Source organism: Plectropomus leopardus, chromosome 4, assembly GCF_026936395.1.
Source record: "Plectropomus leopardus strain MGB_pleo_1.0 chromosome 4, ASM2693639v1, whole genome shotgun sequence".
Classification (NCBI taxonomy): domain Eukaryota; kingdom Metazoa; phylum Chordata; class Actinopteri; order Perciformes; family Serranidae; genus Plectropomus; species Plectropomus leopardus.
In genome coordinates this window covers 36322257-36344755 of record NC_142179.1, presented here as the reverse complement: position 1 = coordinate 36344755, position 22499 = coordinate 36322257, and the positions used below count along the sequence as shown (strand labels likewise).

Here is a 22499-nt window from a genome sequence, read left to right as displayed (position 1 = left end):
TCTGATCACAGTTGTCAGCGGCGAGCAGTGGAGATAGGCCAGTGCTGATCTGCTCTGCACTGACAATGTCTCCCTACACTAAGTCCAAAATCAATCTCTAATTGAACGCTCCAAAAACAATCCATACTGTCTCTAAACCCAAGTGACTATCCAACTACATCATGACTTCATCAACGTGTGTTTTTCTACAGCTGTCACAGCAGCACACAGCTGGACCATGCTCCAACCGGATTTCAGTTTTTGGGATGTGATCGTATTATGCTCTGAAGCTCTCCAGCACTGTACTTTAAATTCAATTCCAGGGCTTTTGGAAATTCTGGAATTTTGAATTTGAAAACAGGTACAGGTAAATATGTGTTTGATAAAGACATTAATGCTTCTTTTTGTTTTTAAGCAAAATTTTGCAAGGTTGGTCCAGCCGGTTGGGGGGTGCTGTGTTTTGACTCAACTGTTTCCAACAAGGCAACCAGGTCACAAACTCTTTCGTTTTATATCATATCCAGTTACAAGCACATAAACGGCCCTCCAAAGTCATAATTATGAGTGGGAATTACATAAAAGCCAATTATACTCCAGTTGCCAAGTTAGGATGTTTGCGTTTGACATTTCAGGGCAGGACAGTTTAAACAATTGATGGTAAAAAAAATATATATTATTTCATCAGTTTGCTCTTATTAGCTATCATTTACTTTTAGTAGTTACATTTTAGTATACACAACTATTAGCTGTAGCAAGCAATGAAAAACTAGCATGCCAGGCGAGTATACTAACATTGATAATGTTGTCTTGACATCATAAATGCATAAACAAGTCAATGTTTGGTCAATGGTAAAAAAAAACCCTTTTTTTTGAGTATTCAAGTATTAAAAGTTAGGTTTTGATCACATGTAAAATATAATTTGGTATTAATGGTAACGACTGTCCATGTAGAGTGTCTTAGATTAAATATTAAAATATCTAACAATATATTAAATATATATTTAGAAAAAATACTGGAGATATAGATCAAGATTTCAGCTGTAAAATTCAGTTTTTCTCACATTTTCTGTGATTAAAATACATTTAATGATTCTATTTCTTTTTTGAGTTAAATTTCATTTCTGTTGTGAACTGAATAGGCTCATTGTTCTCTCACATTGCACAGGGAAACCAACGGCCAATCACACTGTGGTTAAACATGGAAATAGGAACGTTGATTTGAAACTTTACGAAAAATGACCCAAAATAACCAATTCCTTTTTTTGTTTAACATAATACAGATGATGTCATCGAATGGAAAATAAACTGCACTAAAAATATGTTTTTTCCCTAATTCCAAACCCACTGCATTGTAATTCAAGGACGGGCAGGTGAGAGCATAAAACAAATGTATCTGCACACATGTCAAACATTGTGTGGCAGCAGCAGGAATTCCAAATAACAAAAACAGGGCACGCCAGCCTTGTGCTCCTAAAATAGACAGTCATTGTAAGTGGCAGTGCCTTTTATTCTCTGCTGGGTGGTTAACTTCCTCATATTATGGAAGGAGCTAAACACAGATCTATTTCCCCAACAAGACCAGCAGAATCCTCACTTTGGGAAAAACACGCCGTCACGCTGTAAGTGGCCAATCAAAGCAGATTATTTATCAGATTGTGAGGAGGCGTGTGAATGTTAGAGTGTTGCTCTGCACTACATCTTTCTTTCTGAACAGTTAGTACAAGTGAAGATGCTGCAGGTCTAAATTGCAGGCACGTCTGTGCTGTAAGAGCTCACAAACAACAGGTTTCCATTAAAGATTTATGCAAAACTTAAGATTTGATAAAAATAATTCCAAATAGAAGATAAAAATTTCCAAAACGTCAATAAAACCCAATGTGGAGATGACTATAAATTCCATTGAGTGATGTTATGCGACTTCTCCTCTCACAATAACATTGTAAGAAGCATGGCAAAGATGGCAAGAAGCAAGGTTTATTTCTATTGCAGCTACCACACTAGTCATCATTATTTCCAAGCCAAGGCCATGTAGGCGTGTTATGGAGCCATACAGAACAGAAAGGCAAGCCCCCTTATACGTGGGAGCGGCCATGAGGGATTTCTGGGAGGTGATAGTCCACAATTTCACAGAGGAATTGTGAAATCAAAAATTATCTTGTAACTCCTGCTACATCATGGGGGAGCCAGTTCCTACTGACAAGCACATAGTCATAGCATCATGTGACCTAGAAAGGTCCAAAAAGTGTTTCCATTGCAGTTTTGCAAAATTTGTTTTTTTGAAATTACCTGAAATACCAGCTCATGCGAGCACATAAACTTTTTTGAGATGAATGAGAGTTTTTTTTTCTAAATTGATGTGTTTCCATTTTATATTATATTCAAACCTGCCTGCTAAGGGGTTCATGTTTAAGCTGAAGAACAAATGAACAGTGCAGGTATTTGTTCTCATCTCATTTCAGCACACACATTTAAACCACTCACTGCACTGACTGGCTGGTTCAGGATGGTCTTAGGCTAAATGAATAGTTAAAAAAGAATCAGATGTGAGCACTCTGCCTTTAATTAATTTAATTATGAAATTATGTTACAGAATTATCATCATTTTTAAGTGCTTTTTTCAGGCCATTTCCTCGTTTATCTCTTTTTTATATTCTTTTCCCTAGTTTTACTTTTTTAAAAAATCTGGTAATTTTCTTGTATTTTTTACTAATTTCTCTATAATTTTTTGATTCTTCTTCTTGTTTTTGAAACCTAAGTAAAACTAAAATCATGTTATTTGGTAATTGTAAAAGGAATACTCAGGTACAGGTGCAAGTAGATGGTGTGGACATTGTCAGAGTTTATAAAAATAAGTTTCTTGGTGTGATAATGGATGATAAAATAAGTAGGAAATCTCACATAAAACATGTACAACAAAACTGTCACAAAGCATTTCAGTACTGAGTAAGGCAAAACACTTTCTGGACCACAAATCACACCACATACCCTACTGCTAACTGGTGTTACTATATTTAAATTACTGTCATTACTGTGCGAAGGTTTGGGGTAATACTTAAATAAATGTACACTATAATCACTATCTATACTGTACGATGGAGGATTAGGGCCACATTAAGGGAAAAAAAAAAAAAATTATTTACGAGATTAAAGTCATTAGTTACGAGAAAAAAGTCATTATTAACGAGAAAAAAGTCATTATTAACGAGATTAAACTCATTATTAACGAGAAAAAAGTCATTATTAACGAGAAAAAAGTCATTATTAACGAGATTAAACTCATTATTAACGAGAAAAAAGTCATTATTAATGAGAAAAAAGTCATTATTAACCAGATTAAACTCATTATTAACGAGAAAAAAGTCATTATTAACGAGAAAAAAGTCATTATTAACCAGATTAAACTCATTATTAACCAGATTAAACTCATTATTAACGAGAATAAAGTCATAATATTCAAACCTGCTGCTTTTGGAGACCATTGTCAAAATGAGGGCTACGGAGGATTTGTTTCTTGAGACACAACGAAACCCCTCTGAATAGCCCATATATGCATCCAACGATAACCCTGCAGTTGACCAGTTCCAGCCATTTCCCCCTCCAGAAAAGCAGCAACATCCTCCAAGTCCGACTGGTTCTTTTGCCGGAAAAGATGCAATTTCTTGCATATTCTTTTTAAAGTCCTGATACTTATGGTAATGTGATGCTGATGTGCCAAAAGATTAAGTATCTCCTTGTTTGTGAAACCTATCCTAAAATACAACTCAACCAAATCCTCCGTAGCCCTCATGTTAACAAGTGTCTCCAAAAGCAGCAGGTTTGAATATTATGACTTTATTCTCATAAATAATGACTTTTTTCTCGTTAATAATGAGTTTGATCTCGTTAATAATGACTTTTTTCTCGTTAATAATGAGTTTTTTCTCGTTAATAATGACTTTTTTCTCGTTAATAATGAGTTTAATCTCGTAAATAATGACTTTTTTTCTCATTAATAATGACTTTTTTCTCGTTAATAATGAGTTTAATCTCGTAAATAATGACTTTTTTCTCATTAATAATGACTTTTTTCTCATTAATAATGACTTTTTTCTCGTTAATGAGTTTAATCTCGTAAATAATGACTTTTTTTCTCATTAATAATGACTTTTTTCTCATTAATAATGACTTTTTTCTCGTTAATGAGTTTAATCAGAATAATGACTTTTTCTCATTAATAATGACTTTTTTCTCGTTAATAATGAGTTTTTTCTCGTAACTAATGACTTTAATCTCGTAAATAATTAATTTTTTTTCCCTTAATGTGGCCCTAATCCTCCGTCGTAATAATTTGAGGAGGGAATTAGATTTAAAACATCTATGTGCCCGCACAACATTAAAAACTTTTTGTATCTCTATATGTGGAGTGAACGGACTGAGTGGGGGGCTGAAGCAATGTCCAAGCATGACCCAGTTCAAAAAGCAGTACAAACACATGGTTTTTACAAGGTACAGGGAGGAAGAAGGGTGTTGACTGTCACTAGGTGTTCTCACATATTGTTTGTTTGCTTGTTTGTTGTTTGTTTTGGGTTTTGGTAATATGTACATATGTAAATATATTTGGTTATTTATGTTTGTGAATATGTTAAAAAAAAAAAAAAGAAGGAGAAAGAAACAGGAATGATGAACTGATCACCAGCAGGGGCAGGATTTAATCAGCTTATGCTTCTTCCTGCTCCTTTTGGGACACGTTGAGATGTGGTCAATTGTTTTGATCATTTTAGTTTGTTTTTACTTTTTGTGTTGTTCTCGCATGTTTGAAATAAAGCCTTCATTTAGTCATTCATTTATTCATTCATTCAAAGAAATCCAGCTTATTTGGTCAGGTTTTAAAATATAAATCCAACATGTATTATATGAATTACATATTTATTGACTGATTGATTGATTGATTGACTGATTGATCGATATCATCTCCCGTTTCTCTCTCCCAACTTTTGGAAACCCTGGAGTCCATGAGCATGTAATGTGGTGAATTCTAATCAACTGAGTGATAACTGATGGTCATATTTGGGGTGCTGGGAAAAATGTCAACAAGAGGCACTGTAAGGGAAGAAGTGTATTCTTAAGTGTAAGTCACTTACCTCGTTTCTGCATGAAACTGAAAAGGTCATCAAGAAACTCTTTGCGCTTTTCATCATCGTCCAGTTCATACAACTGAAACAGAGACAAAAAAAAGAAGAATGTATTTAACGTTTTCACCAAAAAAAATCAACATGTTTGACGTGTGGCAGGTGAGGAGCCCTTTGGGATTGTTTCGGTTTATGACCGATGCATAATAAGACAATGAGATCATTCAAGACAATCTGTGAGTAACCTTGAGCACAGTGAGTGTATCAGAGAGCAGCTCCTGATCTGCAGCACTGATAGGCTGGCACACACTTCCAGCACAAAGACACACTGTGCCACACTGCTGCCAGAACAATATCAGGGAAATGTGTTCAGCCACGAATAGCTTTTTCACATCTGGGCGCCTTACAGAGATAAAAACAAATGACCGTCAGCTTTTTAATATTTAACCCCTTCAAGAAGCTGCATGGACACACTTACTGAGCATAAAATATAGTGAACCTCACTCATTCTAAAACCACTGCAAGGTGGTTTTAGCATTTTATCCTTTATCCCTTTTTATTTAAATACAAGGAAGAGGGAGCGTATTACCCTGCATTTAGCCACACCCCACTGGCTCCCAGTATCTTTTACAATAGATTTTAAGATTTTTTTACTTGTTTTTTCAAAGCTCTTAATGGACTCTTTGTTGTTCTATAATCCTTTACCAGCTCTCAGATCTTCAGCTGCTGGTTTTTAAATACACACAAGTATATGCACAAGAAAACAGATGGTACAGCTTTTGTTAACTATGCTCCAAAATACAGTAATGGAATACTTCCAAAAGTTATAAGAGAAGCAGCTCTGTGAATATTATTAAACAACAGCTGAAAACATATTTATTTAGTCTGGCTTTTAATTAATGTAATTTTCATAATTATTCTTTTATATCAATTCTCTTATTTTTACAGTTCTTACTGGCCTCTGTACTTTTTACTTTGACTTTAACATCTTGTCTATCACTATCCGTCTTTTGACTGTCTAATCTTGTTTTGGGTTTTTTTTGTGCTGCATTTTTTTTAATGTGAAGCACTTTGAGCAGCATCGCTTTATAAAAAATGTATAACAAATATAACAAAATCAAGACGTCAGCACTAAAAAGTACAGCTTCAAAGATGACCTCTGATGAAGATAAAGATGACTGTGATAACATGCAATGATCACAACAGACTAACAGACAAGTGTTGCTGTTGTGGTGGAGTTTTTAATCTGTTCATGTGCTTCGAATTTCAAAGTTAAAAGTGTATTCCAGCACATCAGGGGAACTGAAGCTGTTAATGGCCTCCCAGTCAGAACGGGAGGTCTGATGGAAAGGTAAAGCAGTTCAAATACTCTCAACATAGCATACACTAAACTAATATTTGACTTTTTTAAAGTGGGATTTTTATTTTTAGGAGGCTAAATTACGTTTTGTTGTTGACCCCTCCACCAGCAGCACATAGCTTAGCTTCAGTGTCATACTCCGCCCTGCTTCTCCAAACTGAGAGTGTGCCGACAGACATCTACTGTATATATTACAAATAATATAGAAAAGTACCCCATACAACAAAACTTAAAAAAATCCGAACTTTCCCTTTAAAATTCTTTTTTTTTTTTTTTTTTTAGCTCTTTTGGCCACTCTATAGTCGTATTTTCTCTCTATTTTCTGGCGCCATCTCTTCTTCTATTTGAAAAAAAGGTCATCATAAAGACTGAGAATACAAACCTATAATATCTCAGCAGGGTGTCTCCTTGTGTCTGTCATGCCTGTAGCCCTCTGTATATTTTAGTAGCACTAGTTTCCTTATTGGCATATCCATTATGCTCCTCATCCTGCCCTATTCACTGGGGCAGCGGCAGTGTCAAAGAGGCTTTTAAATGGGCCTCTCCAGCCAGATACAGCTGATGGAAATATGTTAGTGGCAATGTTCACTTTCAGTAAGGCCCAGAGCCACGTTAACAGGCCCACTTAATCAATACTGGAAGACAGAGGGATGACCTTTGGAATCAGTGGGGCCCTGTGGACGAGGCCCCAGAGATAATAACTGATCATTTAGAAGTGTATTAGCTGTCACCAATATTAAAGGACCAGAGCAGGTCAGCACTCAGGAGGAAACCGTGTGAGGGGGGGTTTGTTAAGGGGAGGGTTCCGGAGGTTGTGTGTGTGTGTGTGTGTGTATGTGTGTGTGTGTGTGTTTGTGTTGTATGTTAGAGTGGGGGGAGGGGGTGGGGGCGGAGTAGGTGGGGGGATATGAGTGCATTGTGAGTGCTGCACTGCAGGCGGTCCATGGCGGAGGGAATATCGAAAGGTAAAGGAACAGCAAGCCATTGCAAAAATGTTAAGTGCACAAATGCACAGCGGATGACAATGCCGCAGGATCAATTGTGAGGCCCATGGAGTGCAAAGGCATATATGCAGAGACAATGATGAGCATGTGCTCATACAGGCAGGAACACACATGTTAAAGGGACAGCGTACCACAACATCAAAAATAAATATGTTTCCTCTCTACTGTTGTGATATATTTCTAGATGTTTTGGTTTGAGTTGCAGAGTTTTGGAGGTACATTTGAAAAACTCAACAATATTGTCTCTTTCCAGAATTGATAACCCGCTCACTTAAGATAATCCACAGACCTTGTTGTGAGCAGTTACATGTTGAAACTATTTTCTTTTTAAGAAACTTTTTTTTTCTTTTTACCAACCATACCTCTGCACAGGAGGAAGTGTGCATCTACTCATGGCTGTAACATTAGCTAGCTCAGTGGTTCTAGGTGAGCTAGCAGTGCGGGGATATGGTCGATTCTGAAACTGCTCACAAGAAGGTCTTTGGATTATCTTCAGTGACCAGGTCATGATTTCTGGAAAAAGAAACTGCTGTTGTGTTTTTTTTTTTCATTTTTATTTTTATTTTTTGGGGCGCAGAGCGCCATATCCTCATAATGCAGTTCATGATTTCCTACGAAAATGCACCCCAGAAATGGTGTTTTGTCCTTAACATAAAGTTACGTAATTAATGTCACATACAGAGGTCAGGTGTAGGCAATAAAAATGAATATGGTAAGGTTTGGGAAAAAAAAAACAAAAACAACATGGTTTGGAGTCTTTAGGTTTATGCAAGTATAGTCAACAATCGGCAACTCACACCCAAACAGTCTAGATTGCAATACAGGTAAGAGGGAAAATATGTATTTCTGATTCTAGGGTGAACTGCTCCTTTAACATGCACACATACACACACACCAATCAGTACAAACAACATAACTGTAAAATAAATCTAAAATATTCATTTTTGTAGTGGAAACCATTAATTCTCCAAATGTGTTGACATGTTGGCTCTAAAACACACAAAAGTGTCAATGTTTCGGTCAAACGAATCCCCCCAACCCCCCTAACCTATTGTCTTCATAGACTGCCCAGACTGAAAATCTACAATTTAGCAGTAAACTTCAAAAATAACATGAAAACAAACATCCTGTTAGAATTTTCTGTAATCGTTCATATGGACAGTTTCCTGACACGACTTCATTTAAGTTTTCCTGCAGCTGACCCTGAAGCAAAGACAAAGGAGTTGATTGGGAGGGAAAAGTCACCGCGCAGCATTCCTGTCTGTTTGAACACTACTTTGTTTTTGTGTTCTCCGTCTGAGTGTGAAGTAAATGAGCAGACAGACAGGCTGAGGCAGGCTAAAGGACATCGGGTTCAGCTGAACCTGCAGGCTCTCCGGCTGCTCTCAGGCTGTCAGTCAGAGGGGTCAGCTGAGGGAAGCCCGCTGACATTGACTTTGGAAATGCCTCCTGGCTTTTCTGCTTTCACCGAAACTATACCTGTAACTCAAAGTAAGCACACACATTGTGAAAACAGGTGTCGCTGCTGTTGTTATTTTAAGGCTTCTTTCTCCTATATTTGCATTTTTAACCCTTTGAAATGTGGATCGACATCAGTTTTTATCTGCTGCTTTCAGACGCCTTTCACAAGCATTAAACCTTAAACCTAACCAAACTGATTTGATTTCTTTTGAAAACATGGAGAAAAAGGCAATGAGAAACTCGGCAAGAAATTTCCCACAAATCACAAAAAATAAGTAAAAGGTAAGAAAAAAATCTATCTATCTATCTATCTATCTATCTATCTGGAACCGATGTACAGATCATTACTGAAAAAATATTTTTATGTCCTGAATAAAGCTCTCAGCATGTACAAGCTGTATATTCCACGAGAATTCCACAGGTACAGGTAAAGAGGTGCCCATTTTTGTGCCTGTTTTCTTTGTTCTTTTCTTGTGTGTTTTCCTCCTCGTCAGCGTGCAGAGTGATTGAGTACACCTGTGATTAATCTGCTGATTAGCAGTGTGCAGTATATAAGGACTGAAGAAGCAGATGTCAGAGCCAGTGGGTCAGTGTGGGTGCTGTGTGTAAGATTACAGACTGAAGAAACTTTTCTTGTGTTCATTGCTTTAGTCATTCAGTTGTTAAAATTAGCATTGTTTTCTCTTAAAGAAAGTAGTTGTCATTTTTGAAGACCTTTTTTGTACACCTTTATTGCATTGGCTTTTGTAAATCACAACTTTTGTTTATACATCCATTTCCGATTGCCTTTTCTTTGTTCCCCAATTTCATTTTTTTTAATTGTTACTCCCCTCATCCCCTGAGCCTGATTGGGGTACTCAAACACAGTGTGAGACACATTAATAAGTGGAAGTGAGTTACATGGTAGCAACACCATGCAGCAAAAGCATGATGATGGGGATGTCAACGTGGTGTGATGATGCTGCACAGTCCTTATGTTTACACAACAGCACATGGTAACCAGCACGACCTGTCACGATGGTTGGGATTAGGCAAAAGAGGCACATGGTAAGGTGCAGAAAAGAAAGACACATGCACACGGGAGGCAAACTTCGGCCTCCCACGTGTAAGTCATAATATTGCATGTCAAAAAAATGTTTTTGGTCATTTTTTGACATGCAATATTATGATGTTTTTGGACGTTTTGTTGACATACTATACTTTGACACGTCACAACATACACTTTTATGTCATTTTCAGCAGCTTTTTGGACATGTCATATTTTGACATTTTTCAGCATACTGTGGCATTTTGACATGCTATATTATGTTTTTGGACGTTATTTCAACACTATACTATGATGTGTCTGGACATGCTATTTAAAGTTGTTTATAGGACCCATCCATCTGCCTTAAAAGCTCACTTGCACTCCTTATACCTGAACTACGTGGTTACCGGCAGCATTATTACCTGACAATGTCCTTCAGCATTTTATGTGCATGCAAACACTTCCTAAACAGCTACTCTGTCAGATATACAACAGAAGAGCAGCCAAACAGACTTTGAGTAAATTCATCATGTTACATGTGTTTAGTGAAGAAAACAGTAAACAGTGTTGTTCTAATCTACACTGATCCTAAACACTTTGTCAGATGTGGTCCTTCACATACTGCACATGAATGCATCATTTCCTGTCTCTGGTGTGTGTGAATTCCATAAGGAAAAGATGATCTCCAATAGTAACCCTGACAACTACTAGTAAAGTTAATACACAAGGGAAATGCACTGAATCTATATTGCTTTTTTTTTTTTAAATGTCACAAATAGCATTTGACAAGACATGCAGTCATATCTGTGAAATATGATATTTAGTGGGTACTTATGAGAATGTTTTCATTTCTAATCCCAGTGGATTTCTGTAAATATGAAAATGTTTGTGTGAAAATATGTAGGTTCATCAGTGGCTATGTTGAGTGTGCACGTGTGTAAGAGTTTATCAGAGAATAACACTGCTGCCTAGTCATGCTGGCAACCTTCCAGCTGGCTGCATGCCACAAGTAACAGCACTCTGCAAGTGCTTTCCTTCCTCTCTTACTGTCTCTCACACAAACACACACACACACACACATACACATGCATGCATGCACACATGCACACATATACACACACAAATATGAGGAGGCATTCTGTTCCTCTACAGGATTAAGTAGCAACAGGCTGACCACATATTGGCAGCTGTAAGTGTTACTTTACCACTGCAGGACACACACACACACACACACACACACACACACACACACACGCGCGCGCGCGCGCAAACACACACTCACACACACACACATACACACACACACACACACACACACACAGAGCAACCTTTTAGCTTATACGGTGAAGTAAATAGAAAGAAACAAAGACACAACAACAATTCATGCTAAAAATCTCAATAAATAAACAGGCAGGGTATGACAAAAACTGAGCCTGGACACATTTAGATCAAATGAATATGCGACTCAAGAAGTGGGAGCTCGTAGGGGCTTTTTAGGAGACACAAGTCAACTGAAGCCCCCTTTACACTGCTTGTTAAAGGCGGGAATATCACACCGTTATGCACCTAACCGCACTGTATAAAAAGGACAATTGCAGAATGAGGGGACACAATTTGATGGCATGTCATGCATGCTACCCGACATGGGGGATTTAAAAAGCAGCCAGCAGCAGTTAGCAGATAACTCAAACAAGAAGAACAACAGCAGAAAAATGTCTACAAACTGGCCAAAACAACAAGGTCCAGGAGCTCCTTACTCTCCGAGCACAGGAGAAGATCAGCTGCCAAATAATCAAGATGGTAAATGGTTATGATTGACATGTTATGTTATTGTGTTGAAAGGGCTGCTTATGTGTATGTTAAATGTCACTAAGTGGGTTTCTGTTACAACTTTGCACAAAACTTGTAAAACACAATTGTGAGATGATGTTATGTGACTTCTCCTCTGGTGATTACATTCTAAGAAGCATGTTGATGGATGTTCAAAACATGAGCAGGCTTTTCTTTATATTGCAGCCGCCGCACTAATGGATGTGTCTATTGGCAGAATCCCCTCAAACAGTAGTAGAAAAAAACAGTGAGAGCAGATTTCAGTTTTAGGATTTTGATCTCCCTTTATTCTCTTAAAGCTTGGTTACAGCTCATCATTTTTGTTGCAAAAGTTCAAATCATTTTGCTGATAAGCTTCCAAAGGACGGCAGATTAATTGTGCCAAGTAAGACACTGGCTGTGTTCGAAACCGCCTACTACACTAGTAGTACGTACTGATTTGGGCAAAACGTACTGTAGTATGCAGTATACAGTATGCAGTATACAGTATGCAATATACGAACAAAAGTGAAATCCTCAGTATGCATCGGACCAGTCTGCCTCACCTATTTTTTCCCACAATGCATTGCGCAGAGTGTGCAACTGCCACCAATGGCTTATGCACAGCCATCACACAGCTGGACAGACATAAGCGACCAGATGGGGTCCTTGGCTTGCCCTCGTGTTACACTTTATTAATTAGACCTTGCCAAAATCATATTTTTTATCTTTCAAGGTCATTGACATTACTTTTATCAGGTAAACCACATACCAATATATGCTAATAAGAGTACATCTATACAGGAGACATGAGCAAATTTATTTCTTATTTTTAGTATTAGTAGACTTTTTGGGTTTTTTTGGCTTTTCATGCCTTTATTATAGTGCAGCTATAGTGTGACAGGAAAGAGGCGCATGCTCTACTCACTGAGCTATAGAGGCCACCCTGACCAGTGTTGCCAACTTCGCTATATCAAGCGACTTTCCAAACCCCCTTGGCGATTTGTAAAAAGCAACCAGCAACAAATCTAGCGACTTTTTACTGGTCATTTGGGAGATGATTGTGTTGACAAAGCAAAGCTAGCGTCTTGTATTGACAAAGCTTCAGCAAAAAGCATGTAACACATCCTGCTCCACGGTTCACATTATACAACAAAGCTCACGAGAGCTGAGTACAGCTCCTCTCCACTCTCACAGCACTCATGCAGACAGTCTGACCAGCAGCCTCGCAGTCCCAACCTGCAGCGGACTCCGTGACCGCTCTGAGGGCTGCCAGCCCTGCAGATGAATCACGTGTGTGCAGCTTACGACCAATCACAGATGATGATTTTGTACAGTTACAGCAGAGATGTTACTTTTTTGTTTAAATATCCACTCTTTTTTAGTTTTACACCCCAAAATCCCTCACACAGTTCTCTCTGTCTCAGTCAGTCTCACTCAGTCAGTTTCTTGTCCCTCTCCTCCTGTGGCCAAATATAAGCTACAAGACCACATGTTTGTTTTGCTCTGCATTCATTAGGTCACTTTAAAAAAGAAAATAAACTACCTGGTCAGCCTTTTCTATTAGTTTTTCCTCTCTCAGAATTTCATATTATGCAAATTAGTTTGGTGACGTCATCTAGCGACTTCTAATGGCTTTTGGGAGAGCCAATAGCGACTTCCCTTACAGAGGAGTTCACAACAGTGACCCTGACATGAACGAATTTCAACCACCAAACCAGCTTATGCTTTCACATGAACAAGATCAATAAAGAGGATAATAGTTTGTGTCCCAAGCAAAGCCATATTAATACTCGGGGAACTTGGCATTAATGCAAACATAACAGCGGTATAGCTGGTCACTTCCAGTCGTTATATAAGGAATAAGGTGTTATTCATGTCACAAATAAGCCTTCATCACGATCGTCTACATATATCACTTGTTTACTCTATTTCAAACAGTAAATGGATGCTCCGTGGTAGCGGTTTTGTTACTGTTTGCTTCCAGAACCGGAAAGCAGCCATGTCTGGCTCAGCATACTGCAAAATGGATCGAACATAACAGCTATACTGCATACTACTGTCAAACGCAGTATGTATATGTAGAGCATACTGCTCATGCAGTACACCATTTCGAACATAGCCACTGTTTTACCACCCTCGCCACTTCCTGTCCAGGCTACCCCACGAGATTCCAGTAAATTGGGGATTGACATCATATAAATGACAAAGCAGCGGGTTGAAATAACCTGGCCCAAAGGATTCTCGTGATCTCTCCACCTTATTCCTGTCGTCAATCACTAAGGAGAGAGGCATCAGAAGGTTAATCCTCATGTCTGGCCTCCACTGAGGAAATCCTTGTTAGATATAAAAGAGTCTCCAACACTGAGGAAGCTCAAAGCTCCTTGAGCGTGACAAGAACTGCTAACTGGTGCAGTTTGTATTACAGTTTTTATGTCAGGAACATGAGTTCTCAGCCACATGGTCACATTTAAAATACAGAATAACACAAATGAGTCAAACATGAGGTGCATATTTCATGTCCTTCGTATAAAATGGCAGAAACAACTTATGTGCGTTTTCTGATCTGTCCTCCAATAGAAAAGACAATATCCTTTGTCAGTGCCTTCTGAAACATTTAAGTGACAGCTAGAAAAATTGTGTCGATTATATTTAAGGTTTGGACAGTTTCTAAACATTGTTTGAACTTTGTACATTATATAGTTTTTGAGATATGCTTATCTTTATGAGCAAGAATGTCCTGCAAATTAGAAAAAAAGTAAAAGCTGACAAAATGACCTGAAAATTAGCTGTGTTAGAGGATAATTAGATATTATCATAAAACTAGGGAAAAATGTCTGCAGCAAGGACACAGTTCCTGCACATGGGGTGACTTTACCAACTGAGCCACCAGGCACCCCAATACATTATTAATATTAAGTTACAGAAAAAAAAAATAGTATAAGTATTATTTTCTCAGGCTTTAAAGGGTTAATCAGTTTATGCTGCACTGAAATGATGCATACAGGTGTGATGTTGCTTTCTTAATACAACTGCTTTAAAACCAAATTAGTAACTTCATTTTTGTACTAATTATACTTTTAAATTCAACAATTGGAGACTACAGCACTTAATAAATAACATGTGTTGTTGCGTTGGATTGAACAATAGACATAGTGATATATATTTCTCCATTTGTAAAGTCTTTTAGTAGACTAACAGTGTGAACTGTGTGTGGCGCCAGAGGAAAGTTGGGTTCATTAAATTAAGGGGGTTAATTATTATATGTTATTTAGTTTTTGAGATATGCTTATTTTTATGAGCAGAGTGCAAAAGCGTTTTGAGAGTTTCATCATTCATACCTCTGATGCTACCGCACGACTGAATCCTTAGCTTTCTGCATTCACTATTATTGGTTATATGTTAGACTAATTTGAACAGGATAATGCAAACAATGATGTCCTGCAGCTGTATGGGACCCCAGTTTTTTAAGGGTTACGACAATGTCTGCCATAAAAGCTAAAATTATGAAACAGATCAGGATGAGTCTTTGAACTTCCATTATGTACATAGTCTTGGTTAACTTTAAAAATGTAAAATTAGTAGTAATGTAGTAGTAGTAGTATTTTATTCAGTCATCATACATAATACATTACAATTAAAACGAAATATTTTTTCAGAGTAAAAGTGCCTTAACCAGAGTCCCTCTCTACTTCTTCCATGCATAATATATTGCACTGTGCAGTGTTCTGCAGTCTCATTATGTGATTCAACTTGTACTTTCCAATAGAGAAAAAGCAGCCCTATCACAACCACAGAGGTGTATTAGTGCTCATTGAGAGGCCAGATGAATTGATCCTTTCTTTCCACTCACAGGAAGGCTGCTTCTGATAAACTTCTACCAGACCATGTTTTTGACAAACAGGATTGGTGCTGTCAGATGTCGCATCCATCTCAGACACTTTTCAAAATAAACTTCCAATGTGGATTCACTTTGTTAGGCAACAAATATACTTGGTTAGGTTTTAAAAAAAGATCAAGGTTTGGTTTGAAATAAGTATGTTTGTCACTAATGTAACATAACATGATGTATGTCACTTGATATTCATCACACTATGTCACATGACATACGGTATGTCACATACTAAGATCATTGTTATTAAAATAACTCAAGCGGTCACCAGTTGCTCAGATTGTCAGAAATAAATGCTGCCTGGTGCATCTCATTCAGATGCTAAAGGGGGCCTCAGCGGGCTGGTATCTGATGCCGAGGGCTACTGACCAATTGTCAGTATTTGATGAGTTTGGTATAAAAATGGGTTGAAAAGACAATATATTTCTCTTGAGGAAGAGAAGAGCCAAAACAGAGCTAAATGAGAGTGACTATTAGACTTATATCCATCAGGTGGACATAAACACCACTCCACATGAATGATCATGTAGCTATCTGACTGTTAGATGTGGAAATAAGCAACTGTTGCCAAGTTCACACACAGTCTTTAGTTGTTAGAGCGGCATGTGGGATATTCATAGCATAATAAATGTATGGACAAAACTAATCCAATCCAATGAAAACAGCTGACAAATACAATGGTCAGCCATCACAATAGCATTTATTAAAGGTAAGCTAATGCTAATGTAGCATGATCAAGACAAGTATTGTGCAAGGTTTATATTACCTTAAGCGGGCTGCTCTTGGTGTTATAAGGCAGGTTTTCATTAACCTTCAAATTGCGCTAATTGAAATTGGGAATATAAAATGCACCTAATGGAGACATGTAAATTTCGAAAAAATTCCCATTAAAGGCAAAAAAGTTTTAACGCTCACATGAGGTGGTATTTCAGGCGATTTGAAAAAAAACTAATTTCTCAAAACTGCAATGGAAACATTTTTTTGTCCTTCCTAGGTCACATGATGAAATAGCTATGTGCTTGTCAGTAGGAACTGGCTCCCTCATGATGCAGCAGGAGCTATAAGAGGTGTTATTTTATCACATAACTCTTCAAAAGTTGAGCTGATCATCCAATAGTTTTGAATCCACAATTCCTCTGTGAAATCGTGGACTATCACCTCCCACAAATCTCTCCCACATATAAGGAGCTTTCCTTTCTATTATGGCTCCATAACATGCCTATGTGGCCTTGGATTGGAAATAATGACGGCTAGTGTGGTGGTTGCAATAAAAAATAAATGTTTGAACATCCATTGCCATGCTTCTTGAAATTGTATTGCAAGAGGATGAATGCATAACATCACGAGAGAAGTCGCATAACATCACTCAGTGGAAATGCAGTCATCTCGCAATAGCATTTCATCGATGTTCTGAAAATATCGCTTACGTAAACAATTTCTTTTCTACTAACCTTGTAACTGACAAGCAGGGACCCCTGTAACGATGGTAGCTGTACACACCAAAGATGATGACAGCTGTTTCCTCAAAATGTGTAGGAAACATAAAAATGACGAAAGTGTCACAGAGGTAATCGAAAATTAAATGCCTTAAGTTAGGTTTTATTATACTTCTCAAAATGTGACCATAATAACATGTGAAAAGTTTCTGCATCTGTGTGTATGTGTGTGTGTGTTTGTGTGTGTGTGTGTGTATGTGTGTGTGTGTGTGTGTGTGTGTGTGTTTGTGTGTGTGTGTCTGTGTGGTTATGTGTGAGAAACACATGCAGTTGCAGAGGTGGAGGTAAAACAGCCGACATATCCACTCGTGCTCCTGCGCTGTAACACAATGACCACAGCCGCTTTCAGCAGCGTTCACATGTCATCTGGGCCACTTCAAAGGCCAATATGGCCTCCAGCCAAACAGAAAGATACAAGGCTCAGTAAATCACTGCAGACACCCAATCACCACGCTGTCCCTCCCATCCTTTTATCCTCACAGCCTCCTCCGTCTGATCTGTCCAGCTGCTGGAATATTAATATGCAACAGTTCATCTGCTGTGAAAAACACATTCTTTAAATGTAACCGCACTAATGCCAGCCACGCTGCAGGTGTGTTATCTCACCGTGCAAATGTGTTTCATTGTACAGAATGCACAGCTAAATCACAATGTGGACTGAAATAGCAGAAACTTGAGGTGAAACTTGCATATTATCAGGGTTTTGTTTTACATCATTCTGGGGCCCCAAGTTGTAGAGGGGCCTGGAGTTTAAATCTAGTTCTTGTACCTTACTGACCCTTTTCTCTCTTTTTAATGGATTATTTTATTCGTATATGGTACCTTACTCCTGAAATTGCACTGAAGTCCTGCGCTGTTTGGATTATAATTTCAGCCACTGATTTTACAACTTTCTTCTGTGTTGTATTTTTTTTGCTTCTCTGACATTTTTCCTGTTTGTTGTTCTTTTCTTTTCTTTTGTGTTATGTTTTCATTTTTTTTCTTCCTGTGTATGTTTTCTGATTTAAGTGTACAGCACTTAACATTGGTTTTGATAAGTGCTATATAAATAAACTTTATTATTATTATGATTATTTAACAGCTGGATTGATATCGGTTTTATTTTGCTGTTTTCAGATGCCTTTCACAAGCATTGGAACCAATTAAAATCGCTTTGGTTATATTTGAAAACATGGGGAAAAAATACGAGGAACTTGACGAGAATGTCCTGCAAATTCCAAAAAATAGTAAAAGGTAACAAAAAATGACCTGAAAATGGGCTGTGGTTTGGGATAATTAGATATTATCACACACACTTAAAAACTAGTGAAATATCCAAATAATTATATTTATTATTCTCATGAATATATATTTAAAAAAATGAAACAGAAAAAAATAGAACTTAAGATAATTTTCCTGTTTTTTTAAACATTTCTTTTTTTCCCCTCTCTTTCTTTTGCACATTTTCAGTTAATTTTCCTGTAACTTTTTACAGAGTTTGATTGTGCTCATTTTTGGGCCATTTCTTCTTAACTGGCTCACTGCCTTCTTCCCATATTTTTGAGAGAAATCTAGCCAATGTGCTCAAGTTTTAAAAGGATAATCAGTTTATGCTGCGCTGACATGATGCATACAGGTATTATGTTGCTTTCTTAACACACCTGCTTTGAAACAAAAAACAAAAAAAAACTTAATATTCGCCTACTATTGGAGCCCACAGCGCTTCATGTTTAACATGTTGTTGTGTTGGGTGGAACAACAGACATAGTGATATATATTTTAACATTTGTAAAGTCTTACAGCATGACTTACAGTTTGAACTGTGTCCTGAGTGTGGCGCCAGAGGAAAGATGGGCTCATTGAAATTAAAAAAATGGTTTATCCTTTGGGCATGAATGTGCTCAATACTGCCAGAGGAGCCAAAGAACTCCTGATTTAAATCCTCATATTGTCATATGATACTCAAACTTTTTAGAATGTCATTAGTACATTGCCCAATATTTGAAGTTATTTCTAAGAACTTCTGCAGCTGTTACTGTGAGAGCATGTGAATTGTAGTTTAGTCACCTGACATCGCTTTAACCTGACCCAGCTTTGATCAGCCCAGGAGCTTTAACAGTAAAGCACACAGTGACGCTCTGCACACCCCGCAGTGGTGCCCCCACAAGTTTTTATAGGGGTGGCCAGATTGGACCCACTGAAAATTTTGGGGTGACACGGTTCCCAGCACTGTTTGATTGGAGCTTTGATTCTCTGTCTGAACCGATTGGACTGGACTGTAATTTCTCACTGTTCCCTCGGGCTTGAATCAGGCTGGGTTCTTGCCAAATGAATGGTTATTTATGTCATTTTTTTAATGAAAATGTTGTGAAATGTTTTATGCTTAAATGGCAAAGAAGAAGTGGTGCAAGGAAACATGCCAACTCTTAGCTTGTAATACATGCTTTAAAATTTAAGAATGATTATTTTTTGCAATATATAAAGTATAATATACTATATGCCTATTTTGACAGTATTTTAATCGAGCTTGGGGTCAGGGTCAGGCTCAGGTCAGGCTTGGATAAGGAACTGTGCGGGTTAATATAGGGTCAGACCTGATTTTTTCAGGCCCTAGCTCTACCTTTGAGCCACCAAACCTGTTTTTTTTTTTCAACCTATTCCTTCCTTTACAGCAGCTTTTGTGCCACTAAACATTGATAATTTTCATCCAAAACATGACTTTTTCCAAACCATAACCAAGTGGTTTTATACTTTCATGAGCATTTTCACCACAGCACTGTTGAAAAGCAATGTTTCAATGTAAAGTTTCAATGTTTTTCTTTGGTGGTGTGGATTTTCTCTCTCTCTCTCTCTCTCTCTCTCTATATATATATATATATATATATATATATATATATATATATACACTCACACACATAGGTCTATACACTCCCAGTACATTTTTTTCACTTATTTTATGTTTTGGCTATTACATATAGGCCTTCAAATAGAACTTTATTGATCCTATGTTTACCTGTACCTTGTTGATATTGTAGTATTCTGTCTTTGTTTTTGGATTCATTTTGAGGGGAGATTCTCTTATAAGTCTGGGTTTCTGTATCTCACAAGCACAATCTGCTTGTATTTCGTCACTGTTCTGATATTTTGCTTTTATTATGCATAAAAATGAATAAGTAAATAAAAATAAATAAATAAATAAATAGGCTAAATAATGCCTGGATATTTTGGCTGCTTTCTGCTGCTGTGTTAGTGTGTGCTGTCAGAAGCTGGGCGTGGCTTCCTGCTGCTGCAGTTTTGCATGCACACCTGTAGCTCATTTCACACTTATAAAGTGCAGCTTAAAAACCTGCTCTCTCTCTTCCAGACTGCCAGATTGTTTCTGCTCTCATTGTGATACTTTTGGCTCATCTCTGGTGTTGTTTTCAGTGGGATTCTCCAGTGGTTTTTGGTTCATGACAGTTTGTTGTCTTTTCCATTTCCTGTTCCTCTCTCTTCTGAGCTCTTGCGCCTCACACACACCTCAGCTATTTCACCAGCAGCCTTTCGCCACCAGCCTCACTTCAGTCTGCCTGCTTCATCCACCTGCAAAAACTCTACAATAAACTCCCTTTTACCCCCTTTCTCCATGTCTGCACTTGCACTAATACGCTCACTACCAAATAATACAAAAAATGTAATGTATCATTGATTACCAAAAAACTACTATACAAACAAATTTCCTGATTTGTGGGTTACCACCAAACATGGGTGTTTTGTAGTCACCATTTTTCCAGCAGGGATTGTGCCCCCTAAACTGGGTATTTTAAGTCAAAACATGATCTTTTTCTAAACATAATCAAGTGGTTTTTGTGGCTTAACCTAACTCCTTGTTGATCACAGCACTGTTGAAATGTAAAGTTTCAAATGCTCTGCGACATAGAAATCTTTGAAATGTAACATATCCGTGATTGGCAGAAACATCAGCCCGTTGTCATTTCGGACTCATAAAATACTTCTGCTTTCACTGTCAAGTTAAATTTTTAGCCTCGGAGGTCCACTGCAAAACGGCAACATATGACAAGCTGCAAAGTGGCAACATGTGACGACTCCAGATGAGAACATGTTGTAAACATACAATGCCAAGATTTTTTTCTGGTGACTGGGTTGCAACGTTTGAACAATATAACCAAGAATAAAAATCAGGACTTAAATATCATGCTGCAGTTACAAAGTACTGTAAATGAAGCTCCTGTAAAGTTTGTCTATTGATCTGTGAGATTATCTTAAGAAAAACAGCTCCAACCTCCAGCCCTGGAACACACACACACACACACACACACACTCACACTTATGGCAGACTGATTGACTTAACACAATTACAATAATTATATAATAATTGAAATTCCAAAGAATTAGACAATACCATACCAATTAAAAAATATGCTTTTGTGAGCAGAGAACAGAGAACAACTAATAATTAGTGGATGTTGCAAATCAGTTTCACTTTTGACTGGGACCAGTCCCACCACAGGCCAGTTTCACAGTTCTAACCCATGAGCCACCCTCTTCCTCTGTTCCTGGACCCTGTCCCACACTAACCGTGTGTTTGTATTTGAGCTCTCAAGGCTGCTGTTCTAATTATCCCCACATGAAAACCTCCATGTCCTGCATTGTCATCAAAAATAGATTTAATAGCCAAAGCCCCCAAACAGGTGTTAAGAAATCCCTCAGCAGCACCTCAGCCCCTTCCTGTTCCATTTCACAGCTCAGTGCCCCATTACTAAGGCCACATGTCCCCCCGCCTCCATGCAAATCTGCCCCAATTATAGCAAAGTCCTCCCTAGTAAAACACTAACTGTAATAGTTCCATCTTAACGCCGGGGTCACTGGGTCGGTCCTGTGCAGCGCAGGGCCACTGATGAAATGCTTCAACCAGAGAGATGGGACAATGAAGTCCCCCACTGTGGTGTGGAAGTGGATAATGACAACCATGCTTTATGTACAATTCATGTACAAAAATCCTGAAAGAAAATGCCAGAACTTCCAAGAACTCTTGGCTGAGGTGGAGACATTTTTGACTTGATCAGAGAAAATGTAATAAAAGCTGATGGATTCAATTTACTGAAAAAGGCATAGAAAACCTATAGCATGTACCCTCACTGGCTTTCCTTTGGGGCCACTTACAGGCCAGGAGCCAGTCGCAGCAGCCCCCTTACATGTTTCTAGGATTTTAGGACATTTCTAGAATTGTAGAACATTTCTAGGATTTAAGCACGTTTTTAGGATTGTAGAACACTTCTAGGATTTTAGGATGTTTCTTGGGTTTTAGAACATTTCTAATGTTTTAGAGTGTTGCTAAGATTTCAGGATGTTTCTATTATTTCTGAACAATTCTGTGATTTTAG

General features: G+C 37.9%; 1 protein-coding gene across 1 annotated transcript in view; it reads right to left on the bottom strand.

Moving 5' to 3' along the window:
- Nucleotides 1–22499, bottom strand: part of arid3c (AT rich interactive domain 3C (BRIGHT-like)) — an 88913-nt gene that overhangs the window by 18670 nt on the left and 47744 nt on the right. Inside the window, exon 3 of the mRNA XM_042488553.2 lies at nucleotides 5100–5172. Coding sequence (XP_042344487.2) covers nucleotides 5100–5172 — 73 coding nt within the window. The remainder of the gene's footprint in view (nucleotides 1–5099; nucleotides 5173–22499) is intronic.